This window comes from Nothoprocta perdicaria, unplaced genomic scaffold (assembly GCF_003342845.1).
Source record: "Nothoprocta perdicaria isolate Ctin4 unplaced genomic scaffold, notPer1 scaffold_74, whole genome shotgun sequence".
In the NCBI taxonomy this organism is placed as follows: Eukaryota; Metazoa; Chordata; class Aves; order Tinamiformes; family Tinamidae; genus Nothoprocta; species Nothoprocta perdicaria.
Window position 1 is genome coordinate 2,253,557 of NW_020456021.1, and position 23,788 is coordinate 2,277,344.

Genomic DNA, 23,788 nt, shown 5'->3' on the forward strand with positions numbered 1-23,788 from the left:
AGATATCTAGGAAACTTTCAAAAGGTGTCAGCACAGTTGCTGAACTAGTACATACTAATATATTACACTGACATCAGGGAAACTGTACCAGTTTGTTGAACTGAGGATATGTCTTGCTATCCACATGCAGTTATAAAGCTAAATGGTGAAATCTGAATTCAGTGTTCTGCTTTGTAGTCTCACAAAAAATGGTATCACCTTTGAGAAGATTTATTTCAGTTTTAAACATCCAGCAAGCCTCAAACCACAGAGAATACTCCGCTTTTCTTCTAAATGCTTTTTGTCTGGTTTTCAGCATTGTTTACAAAATGTATTACGACACTTTCTTTACCTCAGACTGCAAGCGTGTGTGGGCTTCCCCCGTGGGATTTTCACAAATAAATCACTGCATTGCTGATTGAGCTCCTTTATGGGCTGGATGTCTTTTAGCACTTCCACACAGCTAGTAACTCTCACTTCCCCGTGTTACGCTACACCAACGTGTTGCTGGGTTTGCCTGGTAGCAATATTTTCTGTGTCGATGTGATAGCTCACATCCCAGTCTGAGCAAACTCAGCTCTCTCCATACTCAGTGCAGTGGCATTGGCACTTCATGTTCTTGGTTCCTTTGTGCTTTTCTATTGTTTCCCCATACCAGGCTACTTGGCGGTTTTATTCTACCGATGCCAGCCGAACAAACCTGACAGCCACCTGGCGATATTATGAAAGTATTCTTCCTCCCCTCAGGCATGTATCAGTGCTATGAATGATAAAAGAAAGCCATGACTTGTATTGGTTACTAATCTGCTTTTCAATTTTTTGTTTCATCCCCTGCTCCCTCTTGCCTTGTTTTTCTTTTTTATCATATATCCTGCACGTAGTGTGTATGGCGTAGTTATGCGGCTGATGAGAAATCGGTTTCCATTGCTACCTGGAAGCCTCATTTGAAGGCCTTGCATACCTGCAGCCCTACAAAGTAGGTACAACTATGGCAGCTGGTGCTGTTCTTGATGTCTGTTCAAGCTTTTAGAGAATTAGTATTTGTCTGTTTTGTCTTGTTTTGTCTTCTCCAGCCCTCATTAAAAATTCCAACTAACAAGTCAGGCCAGTGTTATCTAGGAGCCTAGTACAGTGGGACAAATACAAGTCATTTCCATTGATCTTGAAATATGTCAATGAGCATAGGCATTAGAAACATTCTCTCCCACCAAAATTCATATGTCAAGGTTAACATTTTCCTACTGTCCATGTTCCGCAGCAGCAGTGCTTTACCAGCAATCAGAATTCACTGACAATCACAATCTCCACTTTGAAGTTGCACTAATTCCTCCTGCATGCTGTCAGTCAAGATGTATTATTATTTATAACAGGCTTATAGAAGAACACATCTCCTGGAGAATACTGCTTATTGCTGGGCAAAAAGGGCTCCCTTCAGTCTTGATCCAGAGCCAAATTTGGGTAGAAATCCACGTTACCTGCTATAAACACGAGTTTGTCCCCATTGAAGGTCAGAGATGAAGGTCCCTGATGTGAGGGAGCAGGGAGCCCAACTCACTGCCACTGCTCATGCCGAGAGCGCCCCGAATGCACCCGCTGTGGGTCCCCTCTGCCCAAGCCCTGGTTCCCATGGCTCAGCACCAGCTGCTCTTCYGCTAAATGTGCTGGATGGGCACCTGGGGGAGGGCAGTGAAACGTGCCCCCTSCTCTTGCTCTGAGAGGCCTGCGTGCCCAAAAGCAGACTTGCTTGGAGGCTCCGTCCCTGATCATTTGTGCCGTGACATGCACAACCCTTCATCCAGTCACTTCTGTGTTGGGATCCACAGTCTTCTGAGCAAATAGACATTTGAACGGGATTTCTCCTTTTATCAGTTCAAATCAATATATTTGTTAGCCCAGTACCAAATTCTCACCAAGGGGGAAGTTATAAGGTTAATACAGATCTCATTCCTTAAGTTGATCAGTATTTTTATATTCTTTGCCCAGACTGCACCCATGTTTTAGGCTATAGCTACAAGGGGGAGAAAACATCGTGGCATTCAGTGTCTCCTTAGGAGAAATCACAGCCCCTATTATATACAGTCAGTGGAAGGTAACCTAAAAGACTTGATGTCACAGTTTGACAATCAAGAAAAGTATATAGATTTTTTTTTTTTATTTGTTTGGGTGAGAATTCACAGAGAACTGGTAGTCCAGGGCAATTCACTAGTTCACTATTCACTAGCATAAGATTTAGCAGAAGGTAGTAAATTGACTGATCCTATGCAGGGTGTAAGTCAGAGAATAAAAGGTATTAGATAAAGATTAAAAAGAAATGCAATGAGAGTCTTGTAGGAAAGCTGTGATAAGCATCCTAACTGTTGTTATTGCAGACAGTTCAAGAGAATTAGTGGTTTCTCTCAAAACTGGGTGATGAACATCCACATGACAGTAAAAAGGTAATCGTGTGCCAAGAAGCTCAGCCAAATAAAGGTTTGGCTGGGCACCCAAAGCTGATCTTTGAATTTCAAAGAGTTGACAAGAACAGAGCCATAAGTAATCCATTACCACAACTATAATTCCAAAATGCTTCAAACTAAAAGGAGCTTTTAGATTAAAAGTTACATGGAATATTGATTTTAATAAGTGAGCAATTCTTTTGCCACATACAAACAGGTTGAAGGCAACATTTGTATAAAGAAATGGATATGAAATTTTATAAATAATTACATAAGCAATGAAACTGTAACCCTAAAAAACCTAAACCCTAACCTAAAAATATCTAAAATGACTGTCCCTCAAAAAGTGCATCTAATTGTTATTTTAAATAAGCATATTGCTGTAATATCCTAAAACTAAACCATTTTATTTACTAGAAATAACCTTATCTAATAAGAGTCTACAGCCTTCTGTTATATATGTGTCAGCAATGCATTTTGCCTAAGTGCTTTGCCAACTCAGTCTGCAGTGGTATGTACGAAGCATGTTATGCATGTGTTAAAACAACTGAAAAGTTTATTTTCCAAAAGCATTGTAGTTACAAGTCTTGCCTGAATGTTTTTGTGGTTGCCCTGTAATGTGTGTGTTGTACACTACTTTATTTAACATACCCATTTACAGTTTAGCATATATCTAACATCATCTGTAACTAAGTAATGTGATTACTATCTGCATAACAAATATGTTTTTCCCTCCCACTCCCTGACCTGAAGAAAAGAACAAGGGGAAGCTTCTAGCAGGTTTGTAGCTTCTTTTATTTCTTATATCTTCTAAATCTTTTTCTTCTTAAAGAGCTTTAAATGGTTCTGCACAATAGGCTCAATGAATTGTAACRCTTTACTGATAATAAAGACAGGTCTCATTTGTATCTAGCTTACATGGATAGGATAGAGCTGCAGGGATTTGCTTCTTTGTCTCAGTTTTTTCCTGGGAGAACTAGGTTTTATTCTTTCTAGCCRTATGCCTCGCGTTGCTCTTGGTGCAGCAGTGGCAGAGGAGGAGCAGCGCGGTCTGCACAGGCTCCGCTCTGAGGAAGGCTGATGCAGCATCGCAGGGGGTGCCACAGGGCGAAGACAGCCCTGGAGGCAGGTGGCCTTGCAGGCACCGAGGTCCCCCTTTCCCTTGGCATGCCCTGGCTCCTCCTAGGACAGCAGTCCCTTGGGATCGCCGGCTTTGCTCTGCTTTGCAAGCAGCTTACCTGCTTGCCCGCCACAGCCGTCCTGTGGTAGCTCATAGACATCACCTGCACAGCCTGCTAGCCAGGACATATATTATAGCTATCATATATTACATATATTAMATATATCACATATATTACGGCTCTGTCTTGTCCTCAGTCCTCCAACAATAACAAGTCACTTTGGGCTTTTTGGAGGTGAGCCCCAAGCTGAGGCATCAAGTGGTTGTGCATCCCCTTACGKTACCATCTCCAAAGCAGAGTTTTAAGAAAGGGCAGTTTATTCCCAGCTTCACCCATGGACACTTGCAGAGAAAAATTTACTTATAAGAAGCATAAGCTAGGTGAGAGAAACACCTCACTGTCAAAGTAGTGATAATGATTGTGATTTTAAAGGAAGTCAATGATTTAGCAATTTTTTTTTTTTAGTTTATATTTCACTCTTCAGAAATTCTTATTTATTATGTGCTCTTACTGCTGTGTATTAGGGTAGGTATAAAAATGAACTTGTTAACACAATATTAAAGACTTTTTTTTCCAGTGATTTCTACCAAATAGAGTATTAAAAACCGCATTTATAAAGCCAAGATAAACCTATGCTTTTGYGAAAGAAATAGCAGTGTGCATTTACCAAGAAAATCCACAATTTTAACCTTTTTCTGAGATCCTAGTCTACAGTAAACAACCTACAGGCCACTCAGTGCTTTTTAAAAAGGTGTGTTTTTGTCAATGGCTGTTTATAATTCTTACGCTGATATATTGCTGTATGTTTGTGTCATTTAAAATACATCGTGTATGTGGTCTTTTGTGGTTAAAGTGTAAATGCAAAAACTGCTGCAACGTACTTAGAGGTAACTGTCCTCGACTATTTAACTTCTTTCTTACTGCAATGCTGAGTGACTTGCATGGGATGCTGTGTTAACTAAGCAAGCTGCTGCTTGTTCCACTCTTCGAGTTAAGATGTGTTGATACCAGCAGTGCATTGGATTGCTTTCTGAATATGCTCTTTGCTCTTTACTCCATTTTAGWAATAGTGCAGGAAAAGGTTTCTTGCTTTAGGTAAAAGATCAGAGGTTTTTTTACCTATTAAAATGAATTCTGGGTTTGCAGACACAAATTTTTGTACTTCATCATTTACAGAGACCTGCAGTCTTTCATTAGGTAGSTAAGTTAGGTTGCTGGTATTTGAGAACGAGCCTTGTGCTGCTGAGGCTGCAGCTTCATGCTCACTTTAATACAAATATGTTCAACACATTCTATTTTCTGTTTCTCAAAAGATCACATGTGTTCTACTTAATCATTTATCACAGTAATTAATAGCGGGCAGCCTTTCAGGTGTTTTCCTTGGCTGCAACTGGGCTGGCTCTGAACTCTGCCAGAGCTCTGCAAGCAGCTTAAAATCCTATATGGTAGATTAACTGTATCTATAAATCTGTAGATATTGATCTGTATTTCACTATATCTATATCTATTTATTTCTGCTCAATTATACATTCTGGCTGAAGTTCTTTCTGTGCAGGGAACCAGCTCAAGGCTGATGAATCTTACAACACACTGAGAACACAAGCGTTTTTAAGCTCTGCGTATGCCACATACTGGTTTTCTGCAAAGAACGAATTTCATCCATCTACTGCAGGCTTTTTTTATCATTTTAAATAAATAGTGGGCCTGAATAAGGATTAGCTACTCAGGCAACTCTCTCTGGTTCAATATGGTTGAGTTTTGCTAGAATAGGAGCTTGGGGAAAAACGTATATCATCATCCCCTGCTCTGAGACATTCAAGTACATGATACCCTGGAATTCTCTCCACACACTCCTGTGTCATCTCTGTTTCTAAAAGTAGATTTAATGTAAATTATTATCTTTGCATGCACCACATGAAAAAAGAAACAACCTGCGATCAAGAATCTAACTTGATTTGGAAAACCTAACCCCTACCTGGTAGCGGATTGTGTAGTAACGTGGTCCTCTATTTCCCCTCACTCCCAGTAAGCTTTGTAGTAATAAACAGAAGCTCTTCAGGATGTACACCCCTCGGAAACATAGGTACTCAGCATCCTGCCTATTCACATGATGTTTGAGAATGCCAACTAACATCAGGTGCATGATTCATTGACTTCCTCTTCTCAGCGCTTTGAAGTCCCTTTCTTCTCCAAAGGACTCCTCTGGTTTCTTTTTCAGTGCTTGTAATTCCCTTCCTTGCTTGTTGCCTGCAATGACATTAATACAGTGTCAATAATACYGTTCTCTGAAGCTCATGCAGTTGGGCAGTTGCAGCACGTCGTGGTTTGCTCAGCCCCATTTTCCTCCTCTGCCTGAGACTTGAACTTTTGGAATGTATTTTCCTGCTGAGACCTGCAACGGTGGTTGAATATTYAGATAGTGCCATTTCCCAAAGTCCAAGAGGATTTTTATAGCCACRGTAGTTGAATTCTCTGTCACATAACTAGTAATTGGCAAGGAATATTAAGACTCAACATGCTAGGCAATATCAACTGTTGAAAGCTATAGGTGYTATTGAGAAGAATCCCCTTGGACACAGCTTTAGAAGCTGTGCCTGCCTCCTGTATTTATAAGGTAGAGAAATGCATGGGAAAACAACCATCTGCTTCAGCTGAATTCTGTTGAAACTGTGTCTCTTAGCAAAAATAATAGTTCCTAGATCTTAAGGAGATCTTAAATGGATCTTAAGGGAGAAATCTCTTGATTTACAACTAATGCTTATTACAATTTTTCCATATTAAAAATAAAATAAAGTATAAACTGACGATAAAAATGAAGCAAATTAATTTCTATTTATCTGAAACTTTTGAAAAATAAGAAATGCACCAAAAGAAGAAACCAAAAATACAAAGTAAGAAATTTCTTGGGTTCATGCTTCTAGCATGAGACTGGTGGAGAAGACTTAAACATCTGAATTTCAGGTGTCAGACTTTACTGTTCTATTTAGCTCAATTCCACTTAGCTTAATTTCAGTGAAGTCATATGCTGGCTTGATAAGAATCAACATTCATATTTATTGAAAATTAATTGCTGGAAAATTATATTTATGTTTGATTGCTGATATTGAAAAGCTGAAAAACAGATCATAAATTGCAACTGGTGATAAGGTGCTGCAGGTCTAAGTTTGAAGCAGGGCAGAGGATGAATGTGACCACAAATGGGAAGGATGATAGGAAGGGAAATAGGGAGGTGGGATGTGGAACCAGAGATGCAGAGCTAAACAAAAATTATAGTTAGATCGTCCATGGAGGGTATACAGAGCTATAAATACAGACAGGAAAAACAAATGTTCATCAGCATTTATCAATTAAAATAAAATCAAGTCTAGTCATTTGACCCATCAGAGAGTAGCGTTCATTGCTCCTGCAGTGAAGCTACAGTGACCTCTAGTGTCGGTAAACACCAATTCTTTCATAAATCACCGATATAAAAGACAAAATTTAAGAGGAAAAAAAAAAAAAGAAAAAAGAACTAAAGAAGTACAAAGTGCTTCGCTGACAGAGGGAAGTGAATGGTTCGTGCATGTCCTGATCAGGAAGAGCAATTGGTGAGATCCTACAACTCATCTGTCATAAAATATGAGAAGAAATCATTAGCATCCTTCTCCAAGGTTCCAGTTGTAACTGATCTCCACTGAAACGGGCTTCAAAGCTGCAGCATTATCTCTATGAAAATATTCCCAAACCTGCAACCTTCAAGAGAAGGTTATCACTTGAGCCAAAGATATCACCACTGCTAAGGAAGATTGCAATTGAAAGTTACTGTGTATAGAAACTATCTATAAAAAAAATGCCAATCAGGGAATATTTAYGATAGAGAGACACAAATCTAAAATAATATATGGAGGACCAGTTGTGATTCTATGAAATCCTTGTCTTTAGGCTTGATTTGGAAAACCTTGTGTTGCAGAAAGCATTTAGACGTCCATTTTCCAGATTCTGTGTTTCTGCCTTCTGGACCAATGTTCGAGTTCAGTTTGATGATTTTCAGGAATTTGCAAATTTCTCATTGGTATTAACAGACTTGCATTACCTGAAGGCATTCCCCTTGAACACTTTGTAAAAAGAGAGGAGAAAAGGGGAAGAGAAAAAAGGTAATTGGCTAAGTCCTGCAGGAGCTGAAGGATTGTTAGTGGGATCAGTGCTAATCCAACCAACACTAGTTTCAGAGTAAAGGACCCAAAAGTTTCAGTGGCCACTGCTTCAAGTGAAAAAATAAGGCCCAAAGRCATCTGAAATGTCACAGAAGTGGTCTGTGGTCTCCACCTGTATTGCATCAGGCCATCAGAAGCAAGGCACTATGCTTTCAGTGCGAGAAAAAAAATGGTGAGGATGCCTGAAAAATGCACAGATTCAGTGATTCCTTCTGACAGGTTACTTGCCATGTATAGGAGAGTCTTGTGACGTGTTGCTTCCGAGGACAGTGGTTGTAACTTCTCCGGGCAGGAATTCCCATATTGCCAGCAGTGCAGGTTCTGCCTGTGCCAGAGCAGGACCCAGGGATTTGGAAACGAGCCACTCCTGAGCGTTTCCCACCAGTCTCAGGATAGGAGCAGCGATCCAAGAGCGGGGAACTGCTGCAGCTGGTGTCTTTGGAGGAACTCAAAGGCCAAAACGGAGTTTCTCAACCCCGCATCCCGTTCATGGTTCAGCACTCTCAGCATGGGTCCTTGGCATGCCATGACACTGCCATTGCTGCAAAGCAGGGGGGTTCAGGTGCGCAGCCAGCATTTTAAATTAATATTTTGATTCTCAGTGTTGCACTTCTGCGAATGTCTTTAGTACAGATGAAGTGTCTGCTGTTCTTTCACCACTGGCTCATTGCTTTGAGTTGGAGAAGTAAAGATACTCAGGTTAAGTAGCCATTGTGTATCACTCAGTTTTATAAATGAAATGGCCTGTAATCACTTGCCCGAATCATTTAAAGGCAGACATTGTTTACATTAGTACAAGTTAATTGACATAAGAACATATGTGCTTTTTTCATTTTTTCTGTTTTCATTTTTAGATTGGAGTTACTCTGATAATAAAAGAAAAAATATGACTCATACTAATCTTAATTATGGCTAGCTTATTGATTTTGCTTTCATTCTAATTAGTCCAAGAGGAAGAGAGCTGTTCAGAATATTTTTTTCACTTGTAAGATTTGTCAAGAAATTAATAATTTGATTTAATGCTTAAATTACTGTTCCTGAAATTTCAGCCCTAAGATGAGTAAATATAGCATGTAGGAGGCATGCCTAGAGATAATACTTGTAAGCTCATTTTGATTGTGTTGCTCATGCTGTATAGTATGCAATAATATGGCTAATAAATACTTCCCAGATTATATTTTCATTAAATCCTACAATTCAAAAGATTCCAGAACTGAAAGGCAATTAGGTCATAAAATGTAATTTTCATTGAAAAATACATTTTAGAACTTGCTTTTCTTTCAAATAATGGGTTCTGAGGATCTTCTGCATTGAAAAGAAAACAGAATTTAGCCCTACAGGTGTGGGTAACAATTTGCAGCAGAAAGAGATGACATTTCCAGCACCATCATGTATTTGTTTCGACAATTGCCTACTTTGGACAAGGGAGGAAGGGGGCTAGATTGAGAAATTATACTAAAGGTATTTCTTCAATTGCTATATAGAAGCACATTTATCTAATAATCTTTCTGTTGTCATGCTTATTTTATAGCATTCTTGAAACTTTGCTCATTATAAATATCTCAGCATGTGCTTTGCCTGCAACAAACTGCATCCTTTCAAGTCTCAGTGATGTCTGTATTCAGATTGAAATGCTGTGCTCTTCTCTGCTATGCATGGAAAAGATATCTGATTATCTCAACAATTCACAGCCACGGAAATTTGTAATTACATTCCATTTCACATAATTACATATTAACACTGTATTTTCAGAGTGCAGTTGGTTAAACATTTAAAGGAATAATACATTTTAGCATTAGTTAATTAGCTGCAGAAATCATTTCTGTTGAAAAACAYCTCCAAGTGACCTGCCACAGTTAAATGCAAAGACTGCAGGGAAACTAGAAAGTGCCTCAACTTCAAATTCAAATATAATTTACAGGTAGACTATCTTTGCCACTGGTGTTCTAAAGGAACCCCCCAAATCCTACTCCAAGTCTAAAGCATCACTTGTTCCATCTCTTTCCTTGCAAGAATAGGGTTGACCTTTGGTCAAGAAAATCTTCTCCCTTGTACAAGTTGAACTTCACCTCACAGATAAAACATGTTTGTTCCAAAGCATGTTTTTRTTTTCCCTTTGTGCCTTCTGCTTCAAGAAGAGCCAGAATGAAATAAGAGCCAAAACAGAAGTGCTAGATAATGAAAAATATATGCAGATAGTTGGGAGGCCCCCAACAGGTGCTACATATGTTTTCAGATGTGWAGAAAGGTAATTTAAGCACCGTGAAAATAGAAACTCTACATATGTCCCATTCAACTGACYGAAATGGGAAGGTCACGAGCACAGGAGGGAAAATAATCAGTTCAGTGTTGGCCAGCTGTAAGCTTACAGGCCACCTTTGATCAAGCAGTCACGATCATTAGCTTGGCTGGACTGTTGTAACTGTCTTAAAGAAGTGCCTGCTGTAGGTGACAAGTTCCCAGCTTAATCTCAGGTAATGACTTTATTGAGCACACAGATTAACGTTGCATTTCCATTAATCAGTCATCATACTGATCACAGTCCTCTCCTGGATGTCTTGTTACTCCTGGTTTTGTCTTGTGCAACTAAGTGCTGTAACACGGGATTCTGAATAAGAGTATTCGCTAACAATGCACATGAAATGTTGGAAAGTGCCACATCTTTAAAAAGCATGACTATACTAACAGCAATATTCCTGGCTGCTATAAAAAATACATGGCATGCAGTAATAATAAATACTTTTTTTTCCCTTGTTTATCTGTAAAGATGGTCAGAAATGCACTGAGCTGGGCCAGCTAACATGGAAATAAACTGATAAAAATTCAAAGAATAAGAAAAGAAAAGATTACTCCATAATCATTTGCTTAATTTTGTTTCTATGTCTTAATTTTAATTTCCATTACAACATTATTCTGTCCTGTAAGATAGACAGTTATTGATAATACTGCTATCAAACAACAATTGTTTCTAATCAGTTCCATTCCCAGATGAAATAAATTCCAGAAGCAACTGATTCATACTGCCTAGAATTTTTAGAAATTATTTGCATAAGATATGATAGAAGAAGATGGAGTGCAGGAACCATAGAATAAAGCATATTTCTCTTCTTCACAGTCAAAAATTAAGTTTCAAAGAGCGTGTCCGCATGGCCAGCCCACGAGGTCAGAGCATTAAGAACAGGCAGTCTTCGGTCGGGGACCGCCGGTCACCGAGCGCCGACATCGCTACGGAAGGGAGCCCGACCAAGGTTCAGAAGAGCTGGAGCTTCAATGACCGGACGCGTTTCAGGCCCTCATTGCGGCTGAAGAGTTCCCAGCCAAAACCAGTGGTTGATGGTAGGAATTTTTAATGCCTAGTTTTGCACTGAACACTGTTCCTGGGCTACTCATGCCCTCAAACAACAGGGCTTTGAATGAGAACCATTCAGTACACGTGGAAAACAGCACAATCCTTACATCGTTGAAGAGGGACATCAAAGAGGGAAGAGATATTAGAGAGCTTCAAACAGGGTGCTGAGGTCATGGCAGATACTTGGGATGTTACTTCTGCCCCACGTTTCCCTGGGGATTTGGATTTCTTTAGTCACTCTTTTTCCCCACTTAGGAATGTTTTATTGTTTCCTATGGCGTTCACTCACAAAAAATAGGGGTAACTATCTTTGGAAGGAGGGAGTGACCCTGACTRTGTGTGAAAGGTACAGGGTGAATCAGTTGATCAAAATAAAGAAGTGCAACTTTAAACCCTTTCTGTGATAGCAGTCATGCACGCTACTTCTAGCAATCGTCAGTAAAAATATTTGGACAAAAGTGTTATTTTAGTACCTGCTTCCTTTTTACAGCACATGTTATCACAGACGTGTAGGTTGGCAAAATACCCATAGAACTGAAATGCCCCATCCTTCGTCTAATAAAATAACAATAACAACAACAACAAAATAACAACACCTATCTCCAGGAAAAGCCTGTGTAAATAAACATTTCCTGGAGGGTTAACGAGACAAACTTTAGTGTTGCTAAGGTCAGCCCCTGTGGAGAGCCTCAGAGACACAAATCCTGAGCTCGTGTGTGTAACAGCAAGCCACTGGAGTGTACCATGCCATCCATCTCTTTGAGGTCCTAGTTGCTCAGGTGGCGGTGGCTCCCCATCCTTTGCACCTTTCTGGGGCAAATGGCCTGGATGGTCTTCCAGGGAAATTGCAGCGTGCAGGGTATGTGGTGCCTGTCTCACACCAGTGCAGCGCCAGGACATCCCAGTTGCCCAGAAAGGAGAAATCAGAGAGACCCTGGAGCTACCGGAGTGTCAGAGTGAATGTAATTGAAGCAATACTTTCTAAATGCAGCCTTCCTATGTAATCAGTTAGATAGTATGCCTATCTCCCCAAAAGACAAGCCAGAAATGACTTCATAGGTTAAACCCCTGTAACTTGCACAGCCTCTGGAAGTGAAGTAACAGCAGAGCAATTTGTTGAGCACGCTGCCAGTGCCTCAGCAGCTCACATGTGTTCCAGTCCCTCAGCCTATACCTCTCGCAGGAGCCCATTTACTTTTTCATCAGCCCATTTGTCATAGAAGCATTTTGTAAGTGTTGCCCTAGATTTGGTCTTGCACATATTGTCATTTATAGGAACCATCTGCATGAGAAGATCATGTTCCCTGCTAGTGCCTCTGCTTGACAGAAAGGGTGGCATAAATGGCATCTCAGCCATTTCTGTAGATATAACAACAACAGCAAGGAGCTTATTGYCATGCATAAAGCCCTAAAGACCTTCCAGAGCGAATGCAGACTGTTTCCATGTCAGCAGTTTCCAGCCACGAGTTCACCCTTATGAAAAAGGGCCAACAGATATGACCAATTTTTCATCGGTGGCAGGAGGAACAGCTTCCATTGTCCTCAACGTGTAGGCGAATGCCAAGTTTCCACTCTGGGACCCAGTCCAGCTACTTCTAGGACTGGTATCATCAAATGGATGTCTCGTATGCTCACTGTCGGGAGGCAACTCCCTACTACTTCACACAACACATTTGCAGCAAAAGACAGGCACTATCAACCTGGATACGGTCTTTTATTTTTTCCCATGTTTGTTGCCAGTTTCACATTTTTTATTATTTCTGCAGCTGACAGCTTAATGGAAAGGACCTAGAGAATACATCTTTAGCTTAGAATGTCTTGCATTTTTCAGTGGGTGAAAATAAAGCATTAGGAGCACTTTATTCATCTCTCTCAGTTGTTAGGTCCTCTAATCTTCCTCCTTGAGGAATTCTCTGGCTGAAGGATTAATCATTTTGGCACGCTGATATTCCAGTGGCACAAGAAGCCACTCTTTCCTAGATGAAAATCTGGACTCAAAACAATACCCTTGAACTGCTTTTTGTGGTGATTGTTATCTCTTTGTAGTGTGTTTGAGGATGAAAAAAATATTTGCAATGGACCCTTGTGACTTGAGGCTTGTGTTGAATAAGTCTGAGTGGGCAGAACTTAGAGCTGTGCCAGATGCCCTGCCTAGCACACAGGGCTGAGGGGAAGCAAAACAGTGAAACATGGAAGGTAAGACCAACCCCATCAGATGTCCCACCAGCGTAAAACTCTGGGAATGCTCTCAATAATTCAAAGATGCACAGAGAGTACTTCACTCTGCACATTAGGAGAAAATCTGAAGCGACAAGAGATTGTTAGTTATCTCATAAAAAACTAAAAGCCTTTTTCCTCGAGCTTTGCCTTCCACAAGAGAAGACAGACACTTGCTTTGTTTTCAGTTAGGTRCATGAAATTGGGGCTTCTGAGTGATTTTCAGGTAGCAGAGGTGGAGGAGGAGCTATGTGCTGTGTAGGTGAGATGCATAGCACTCTGTATAAAATAAAGGAACAAATGTGCATTGTGAGCAGAGGGTTCAGAAGGAAAGTAAAATTATTAAAATCTCTAAGAATGATCTACAGCAGAAGAGCCACGGCAGCAATTTTCGATATAGGACATGGTTGGAATCTGGGCCGAAACAATCAGAAAGAGACAGCTAGAAAACCTCAACATTAGCAGTTAGAGTTTGCCGTGTAAAGGGAGATCTCCCATCCAAACGGGAACTTATGGAAAGCAGATAATAGGCTAACATGGTAGTAAAGTGTTACTCTTGGGCTAGGCATTAAGAAAAGCTTACTAACACTCCCCTGCTGCAGATAAAGGTCATTGAAGGAGGTACCTTGGCAGTGATCAAAGCACACAGGTATCTCCCAAAAGGATATTGGCATAGTTATCTTAGAGCAGCATGACCAAAACTGTTGCATAAATGCCTTCATTTATGGGAAGCAACAGGGCTCTGAAACCGCCTGTAAGCCACTTATTGTTATTGCCAAAATGGGCCTGGCAACTGCAGCAATTATTTCAGCTACATATGTGCATTTGCAAATTGAATCCAAACCTGAGAAAGCTTTGATGGCTGCAGAGAGCTTTGGTGGCACSGCTGCAGATGCTCTCTAGAGCTCTAACAACAGTGTAGGGGAGCTATATAGAAAACTAAGACTTACGCAATCTGATTTTAARTATATATCCACTCTCAGTTCAAATGTGGCTTGCAACTGCCAGAACTCTTGTTGGAGATGAGGTCCTGCAAAAATCAGTGGCAGTGCTGCCAGGATGCTAAATTTCCAAGCCCTGTTATTTCAAAGGGAATTATCAGGGCTAAACATATAAATTGGAATTCTTCACCTCGAGATCTGTGAAGGCCTTAGGAGTGGTAATTTGTTAGGTGTCACACTGTGTACATCAGATACAAGAATCTTATACAAAGGTTTTGTTGAATGATGACGAGATAAGGAGCTGTGTTGTTAATAGCATCATGTGTTGGGGCYTGGTCCCCAGCACAGCCCATGGACTACGGCTGGGACCATCCGGGAGAGGCAGAGCTGGCCCAGGCCAAACCTGTACTGGAGGCTGTGCACACAGTTAGACAGGACAGGTATTGCTCTCTCTGCTGCTTAAGGCGCTGTGTCTGTGCCCTCTTACATTGGCTACTGCAGATCCAGCTGCATAGACTTATCTCACCAAATCTCTCATTTGCAGACACCTACAGTCCGCAGCTGCTCTTTTTTTATGCTTGTTTCTTTTTCTAGGGAATACAGCTTTTTTCTTCTGCTTAAATCCTGCTGCAGTCTTGTACTGCCACAGCTGAAATAAAGAATAGATAGTATATAGTACATGCAGTTCCCAGGAAGGGGTGAAAATGCCTTATTACACTTATATTCTACCAACTTCTGCTTCCAAGCTTTTGCATGAGTTATTGTGCATTTGTTGCGGTGTAGAGCCATTGTGTGGCTTTTTGAATAAAATGCCAGAAGTGTTCAGCATGGGAGATATTACAAACATATTTCATTTGATTAATTAAAAAGAGCTCTCTAAGGAAATACTTGATTTCTGCACCATCTCTGAACGTTGTACGCTCACATGAACTCTAGCCTTTCATTCCCTACAGAGTACTTGCATAAAGTCCTCAGGGTAGAGTATATTATAAAAACTGTGGAAAGAATGCAGTTGTGTATTTCAGCCCCCGTGTCCTCAGTTATTACTGTGTTATTTATGCATTGCAAAAATGACAGGTTTTCCTTTCAGTAACACAAACATCTTGACCTCTTATAAGGTTCACTTGATGTGGCAAAGGTTCCTTAGTTTGGTTKTCTTTACATCTTGGTTAGCTTAAATTTGCTGATTCAGGATGAAGCTGCATGATATGAAAATCAAGCTGCTCRATTTGTAGCACCTCACTTGCGATGGGATAAAAAGACATTTTATTAGCAATGTATCAGCTTGTGCTAGACAGGAGATTTATGTTCTTGTGATTGTTTGACTTGATCGTACAGTTCTCATTTATTACAGTTGTCACTGTAATTAATTAGTAAGATCTTATAAAAATAATCTGGCATTCTGATCAAAGCTCCGAGTCATTTCTTCATTTTGTGTAAATAGTACAGACCATTGGTTTTGAGGAGTTATTTCAGTTTATTCCAGTTGAGGACTTGGCCACGTGAGTCTGTAGTTTAGTCTCCATCTGCATGGTCTGCCCTGGTGTGTTCTTGGCTCACTTAACTGAGTGCTTACTCAGGAGTCTTTTGCAGGTACCCTCATCAGTAGTGAGCAGAGACCCCGAGTTTTGAAGTCATTCTGAAAGGATAGTCTTGAAAATTCCCAATCATGATGTAACCCACTTGCACTGAGATGTTTTAGCGAGGCTCTCATTTTATGAACTGTTGGTGAAATCCTGCATGGCTTTGTAAAATGCAGGACTGCTGTGGAGCTCTCAAAAGCTAATGCTAATCCTCCCCTCTCACCCTGGAACCTTTCCCTTTTCCATGGACTGGCAAGGGAGAGCAAAAGAGCAGAGTTGGCCTTCAGGAACCAAATGTCTTTGCCTACAGTTAAACACTGTACAAATTGTACAAATAAAAGCCCCCTCAAACAACAGGACCGGGAAAATTCATGGTGCTTAGAGCCTATGTTAGAGCCTATGTTAATCCTTATATCAGACATCACGTTAACTGATAAGTGTTGTAAGGACATGTGAAGAGACAGTCAATTAGGCATGATGTTTAACCCATTAGTCCCTAGTTTAGATTTTATCCTATATAACCACGATTTCTTTTACAGATGTAACTTATTGTATGTAATGTATGTAAAGTAGCAGAGATGTATATGTACCTATGCACTAAAAGCACACATACATGCTTGAAAAATCACTTTAGAGCAACCCATCATTTTTCTTMTTATTCTTCTCATACAGCCAGCTAAACTTGCTGGCTAATGTGCCACTATTTATAATAAGATCAGCAATTTTAACTGCAGAATTATTGTGCCCATAATGAATTGTTTTTAGAAAGTCTCCTGGTTCTCTATATCATCACTCAGAATAAAAGGGACTCCTTTTTAATTAAGCAGTGGGAGCTGTTCCATGAAATATTGCCAGGACTGACTTTTTTTGAGAAGTTAAAAGGTAACTAAAGATAATTGAGACTTATTAAGAAAGAATGCTAAAATTTAAAATAATTGGAACTTGCATGCGTTATTTGATAACTAATATAAATTAAGCTTCTGACCTTAAAATAATTGCACATGAAATAGAGTCTATATAGCCACAATTTAAAAAAAGATCTTTCCAATAATCCTATCCTCTATCTTTGCCAAATCTGAGCTCTTTTGTTATTTCACATATAAAATGTTGTTGGTGATATTCTTTATGATATTCTGTTTCTAAAGCTCCATATTGTATTATAGTAACATATTCTAGTTCTGATGTCCTTTTCTCTACCTCAGCTGGAAATATGCCTTTTTCAGGAGAAGGGAAGGAATAAAAGGAATAGGACATACATAAAGTACAGTATTCTTTTAAAGTAAAGTATGATGGAGGCTGAGATACTTTATAGAGATGTAAAAGGTAGAGGGAGTTTTAAGAGTCGATGCAGTAAAGCCCTGCACTTCCTATCAGAGATGCATCATAAACGTGCTGCTGCATTTTTCTGTTGGGGAGAGCTTTGGATAATCTTATCATTAAGCAAAAATTCCATCCCAGTTAGGGTTGCTTTTTGTGGYTGATTTTTCCTCTGAAGCTTAGCAAACAATCATGATTAAAACAATTCAGGTGAACTGTTTCTTGAAAGACAGTCAGCTTGTTGCTGCTTTAAAGCAGAGAAAAATGTGAAATGAAACCATTGCTAGGAGTGAAACTTGGGTTCACGACTCAACAAACTGGAAAATTGCACAAGTTTGTGAGAAGTTTCATGGAATAAATGTAAATTATTAGACAGGGACACATTTTATTTTGATAAAGAAATTATATGAATATAAAACATCAAGATGTTCATACCAAAATTTTTTGAAGGAGATAAATAATTGAGATTTTTTGTATTATTTGGTAGATTAAGATTTTGGGAGTATGCTATAAAATACATTCAATATATCTCCTTTTCTTCCAGAATATAGGCTAAATTCCTAAATCTTGAAAACAGAAAGAAGAAGGGTACTTCAGACACAGTGTACGGCTAAGTGAAACATGTCTAGCTTGAGAGAATCCTACACCCAACCTGGCTGCACAGCTGACATTACCTAGAGCCACCTAACAGGTGCCCTAAACTGCTTTCAAAGAGGACTAAAACAACAAAATAACTGTTAATCTTGAGCATTAATCTTCCAGTATCCATTCTTGGACAGGAGATGTCCTCAGACCGCAGTGTGCCTCTTCGCAAAGTTTGGAGTTCAGGSCTGCACTGGTGTCTGGGCACCTCTCCGGCAGCCAGCCTGTTTTTAAGCTCCCCTCAAGGCCTACGCTTTCCATCTMGCTTAGGCTGCGATGAGCTGCCCTCCAACATCTTTGAATCCATGGCTAATTTTACATGGCCAAAAGTTACCTGTGCTGAATCCTGCACCCCTTTTCCTTAAGRCCACTCATGCAGTCAATGAGTACAGCAGTGAGTTTGCCCTTTCGGGCTGCACTTGGGGTGTCCTACATTGTGATCTTTGATGGCCAAAGCAGCTCTGAACTCAGGCTAGACTGTGGAGCAGACTGGYGAGTTACATTATGAATCGCTTGAACGTCAGTTCTCATTTCTGAACTCTGGATTTTGAATAGTAGTAATAAATTACAGCTCGGTGTAACTCAGCACCCATGAAAACGGAGCCCCCATTCATCTTTCATCTTGAGTCACACATCACGATGACAGTCAGATGTGCTTTTTTTAACCAAGCTGAAACAGAACGGTGCTGTAGCATGAATAATCTGCAGTTATATGCAGACATTCAGCTTCAGGCAGCCTGAGTCTCCAGTGTCTGAAAGATGGGTACTTCGCCTCAGCAGAATGATTTTGATTGCCCATATGATCACCCACAGTTTAAACTACCTTCTGTACAGTCAGAAGATGTAAGTACTCCCAAGAAGCCAGTCAAAGAGTCTATATTTGGAATCATTTTGCTATGACAATGTTAGGAGCACTTCTGCCGGCCTGGTCATGGTGCCTGCACATGTACTTAGTCAGTGTGAGATTATGGTTGCTGGCATATGGCAATTCCCAGAAAACAAATTAAAGAGAAGAATATAAAATCTTTTCTAATTTGTTGAACAGACAAATAATTACTTTATGTTCCTAACGTTGGAAGTGTGGGGCTACGATGAGAACAGTGCCAGTTTTACTGAAGCCGAAGTATGTTGTTAAACAGAAAACACTTCTAAGAAACGACTTGTGATATTTTCAAAAATAATAAATCAAGCCTTGTGCCTAAGTTTCGCTTGTAAATTTTTTGCCAGTGACATACAGTATTTCAGAACAGGGCAATTTTTAGCTGATTCATTTGGGAGAGAGTCATAAGCGACCAGAGTTTGCAGAAGGAATGCGTGCGCACTGGGACAAACTGGGAAATATCCACACGGGCCGCTGGCGAGATGGGATTCCCAAGCTGCCAAGCAGCCAGCTTGGGAAGGAATGGCAGGGGAGCCTGGAGCCCTCGCTGTGCTGAACCATTCCCCAAAACACTGTGCTCGCCGTGGGAATGAAGAGCCGTGGTGCCCACAGTGGGTGCTATGAGTTACTTGGGAGCACTGGTGGCTTCCAGGTCCTAAAGCCGGGCCCAGTGAGGCTGGTGGGGCTCAGGCCGAGCAGCTGCTGCCTACGGCTCCCCCGGGACTTGCCCACAAGTCAACTGCCACTGCACAAGTTCATCAGCAGGCGAACTTTGATTTCAGCGAGTGTTTAGGCTGGAGTTTTTCCCAAATTCTCACTATGCGTTTCCCAAACTCTCTTCCCAAGCTGGCTCGGTACTGCAAAGCAATCCGAATGTTTCCCATATGAGTCAAACGAGGTTTATGGCTTTCTCCTCACAACATTTCGTGACATGTGATTCTGAGCACCTGCTCAGCACGGAGGTGAATTTCATGTGGGAAATTGGTATCAGTGGAAATCTTAGAAAGAAAAGAAAAAGGGAATTTATTAAAGGCAGTATCCCAATTTGATGCTGCCTTAAATTTAAAAGAATTTTCCCATGTCTGTCTGAAAATTTTGCCAATTTTCTATGCACATGAGCAGCATGGCAACACAGATTGCACCGTTCTGTCCTCCAAATAGTTCTGCAATGATATACAGCATTAATGAAGCCCTTTTATTAATAGCAGTGTACTTAGCAAAGGACCCAGGAACTGTATTAGTGAGAGAATTGTTTAGAAACGTGTTTATTTAAAACTTTTGGGTTGGGGTCTTCTGTTTCACTGGGGTTACATGGCTGTAGCTCTTGTGACCTCATCAGAACCTATGACTAATTTAACCCACAACTCAGTAGAATCAAACTCGAGAGAGATGCTGAAACTATCACTAGTGTAAAAAAACCTCTATTTTTAGTCTGGCATTTAGAAATGAACTGGGAGATTTCAGCACTGCAAGAGGTTCCTGGAGAGGCTAATCTAAGGTAATGCCTGGGAAATTAGTTTGGTGAAACACTTTGTTTATTTTAGCACTAGTTTATTGTTAGTTTGTTTTAGTTTCTTTTTTATTATTTTATTATACTAGGTTATTTTAGAACACTAGTTTATTTTAGCTAATCACATTTTTGGGCAGCAGTCCAAACATTCATTAGGCAAGACAGACGGAGGGAGATAAAAAGTCAAACCTGGTGCTCTTCACAGCTACAGTAGATGTTCCTCCTGGATGGACCAGCTCCGCAACAGTCACAACAGCAAAGATTTCCTAGCGGGTTATGTATAAACCAGAGGAGGTTCACGTCTCCCCTTTGCCACAGACAGCAGGCTTAACCAAGCCACTTGCTGTCGACACCTCACTTGCTTTCTGTACAGTAGTAAAAAGGGCCCTTTGGCTGCTCTGAGCTGCGTCAGGGGTAGCCTTAGCTCATCAGTCACTGAAGGCAAAAAAGGATCTTTGCTGTCTTCTCCTGTCAGATCTGTGCCAGCTGCGAGCCCACTGCAACGTATCATTAAGGTCTTATAAGGAAACAAACAAGGCCACAACTTCATTTTTCAGTTTCTGTCCAAAAATGGAATTCAAACTAATGACCTTTAAATTTTAAAGGCTGTTGAAATTTGAAGCCATGACTTTACAAGTCATATTTCATCAAAATAAACTGTTATGGCCAAATATTGCAACACTGCCATACCTATTCCTGAACACATAACTTAGTACAATCTTGTCTACTCTAAGTCTTTTTAGATTTAAAATATGAAATTCGAGGCCTTTTTAACTGATAAAGAATGTTTTTCACCATAGAATGCTTAAGGTTGGAAAGGACCTCTAGAGGTCACGTAGTCCAACACTCCTGCACACACAGGGTCAGCTAGAGCACGGGGCACAGGGCTGCATCCAGGCGGGTTTGGAAGATCTCCAGAGAAGGAGACTCCACAACCTCTCTGGGCAACCTGTGCCAGGACTCTGGCACCCTCACTGTCAAGAAATTTTTCCTTAAGTTCCTGTGGAACTTCTGGTGCTTCAGCTTGTGGCCGTTTCCTCTAGTCCTATCGCTGKCCACCACTGAAAAGAAGCCGGCCTCATCCTCCTCCCTGCCTCCCTTGAGGTATTTATACACRCTGATCAGGTCCCCCCTCAGCCTYCTCTTCTCCAGGCTGAACAGRCCCAGCTCCCTCAGCCTTTSCTCAYAKGGCAGATGTTCCAGGCCCCTGATCATCCTCGTAGCCCTGCGCTGGACTCTCTCCAGCAGCTCCACATCCCTCTTGTACTGGGGAGCCCAGAACTGGACACAGTACTCCAGATGTGGCCTCACCAGGGCTCTGTATAGGGGGATGATCACTTCCCTCGACCTGCTGGAGACGCTCTTCTTAATGCACCCCAGGATCCCGTTGGCCTTCTTGGCCACCAGGGCACACTGCTGCCTTCATCTTTATTTACAATCTTTTGAAAAAGAAATTTACAAAAAATGTACTCCAAAATTTTTGTGTATGATTCTGCCTCATATTTATGTATAATAAAGCTCCACTAAGATGGTTTGCTTGCGGTGTTCCTGGCTTATGTTTTAAATAACATCATGAATATAGGGCGAAACACAAGACTGGGAAGAAATCTCCCCTGTTACTGAGTGTTACAGAATCCCATCCGTTTTCTCTGATTCATGTGTTGCTTTTTCGTTTCACAAGCTTTTCCTGAGGCACTTACAAGTTGAAATACACCTCCCATAAGTCAGAGTCACTCCACTGGGGCACCTGGGCTTTAGGCAGGGGAAAGGATTCTGGTGAGAGAAAGAAGAAAAACAGTTTCTTTCTCCGAGAAGACAGCCTTGCTACACTTCCAAACCTTCAAGACAAACATGACTTACTGGGATATAGTGTTGTTTTCCTCCTGCTACGTTCCCACTCCGGGCCACTGGAGGCTTGTGAGCCATTCTGGTTGTACATCCATCCCTGTGTGCTGCATTTGCTGTACTGGAGCACTGCTGGGACCTCTAATTAATTTGTAAATGGGAGCAGAGTTAGGAAAGGAAAGAGGATCAATTTCTTTCAGGCAAATAGATTCCGAAACTTGGCTTAAGATCCCATTTCAAAGGCAAAGTGCAGTATTTACATGGCTGAGAAATTTAAGAGGTGGCAGTTGATTCATGATGGATGTCATACACTATTGATTTCTGCCAAAAAGGTATTTCATTTATTCTACCTGTATTAAAATGTTGGATCATTCCACTGCCTCCACAGTAAATGAAATGGATCTCCTGCTTTGTCTTAAATGTCATGTTCATTCATGGTGATAAAACAAAAAAAAAAATCCAACTTCAATGCCTTTTGATTCTGCCACCACATACGTTAGCTCAGCACTTAAAACAGTGATTTTGGTGAAAACAAAGTTGGAGGCGAGGAAGGTACACACTGGTACTACACTGTTCTGACAAGCTGAAGAATAACAGGGCTCTTCCTCACTTCTACCCTCTATCAGTCTGCTTGGCACATGGTTCTGCTGTGTGGGCTGTCTGGTCCTTTCATGACACAAGTGCAAACACAGACAAGTGCATCAATACAATCCATCAAGCTTGGTCTTACTTTGATTTGTATTTTTTCCAGAACCATTATTCAGTTAGAAAAAAAATACACAAGGAAAAGTTTTCTAAATGCTTCTTGTTTGGTCTTTTCTTGCATTTTGCAGCTGACACGACACTGGGAACAGATGATGTTTATGACGATAAAGGGTGCCAGTGTGATGTATCAGTAGAAGATCTGACCCCTGCTCTTAAAACTGTCATCCGAGCAATCAGGTGAGTGAAAAATGCTAAGTGACTAAATATCGGAGATTTCTGTAATTTTCGTATTAATTAATGTCAATTAATAACACAGTGAACTTCTTACATGGCTTTGTTACATCACTAGTCRGTTTGGTATATAGTTATTTTATAGGTATATAGTATAGTTAGTTTGTCCTTCCTTTTCCTCAGTGTTTTTATTAAGAATTGAAATACTTTAAGAGTTCTGTTAATCATCTTACAAGTCTAAAAAAAAATGTATAATTTGACTCAAATAAGAAGGAAAATAATGAATCCTGACACCCAGTATATTTCCTGTAATCCAAAGTGCTATAATCCATTTTTGATCTAGTTGAAAGTGCACCACCTTGCCTGGAAAAGTTATTTCCTATTAGTTAATAAGTTTGCATTTTTATTTTATTTCCGTATTTCTGAAACTGTCATATGACTTCTATTATGATGCACCTTTCTTCTGCAGGATAGCTCTATTCTTCCAGTTGTGCAAAGCCTTACCTACCACTATCTGTCAAACTAAATAACCCCCAAAATTTACAACTAACAGTTTCTTTCTCTCTCAAGAAAGTAGCAAACTGCATTAAAACTTACAAAATTACCCTATATCAAAAGCTTGAACTTAGCATTCACTCTCCAGAGACTGCCAAGGCTCCTAATCTTGCTGAATATTTTGAAGTGCAAATCTTGACAGGCAAGATTCCCACAGTAAAAGTATAAATCAAGAAGCAAAGGGAGCTGTGTGGCTGCCTCCCTGCTGCCTGCAAGCCTGATGTT

The 23,788-nt window shown here is 40.5% G+C and overlaps 1 protein-coding gene across 1 annotated transcript in view; it reads left to right on the forward strand.

The window, feature by feature from the left end:
* Window positions 1-23,788, forward strand: part of KCNQ5 (potassium voltage-gated channel subfamily Q member 5) — a 79,584-nt gene that overhangs the window by 46,928 nt on the left and 8,868 nt on the right. The window contains exons 7-10 of the mRNA XM_026051329.1: window positions 861-955; window positions 3,168-3,194; window positions 10,904-11,124; window positions 22,906-23,014. Of these exons, the coding sequence (XP_025907114.1) occupies window positions 861-955; window positions 3,168-3,194; window positions 10,904-11,124; window positions 22,906-23,014 (452 nt within the window). The remainder of the gene's footprint in view (window positions 1-860; window positions 956-3,167; window positions 3,195-10,903; window positions 11,125-22,905; window positions 23,015-23,788) is intronic.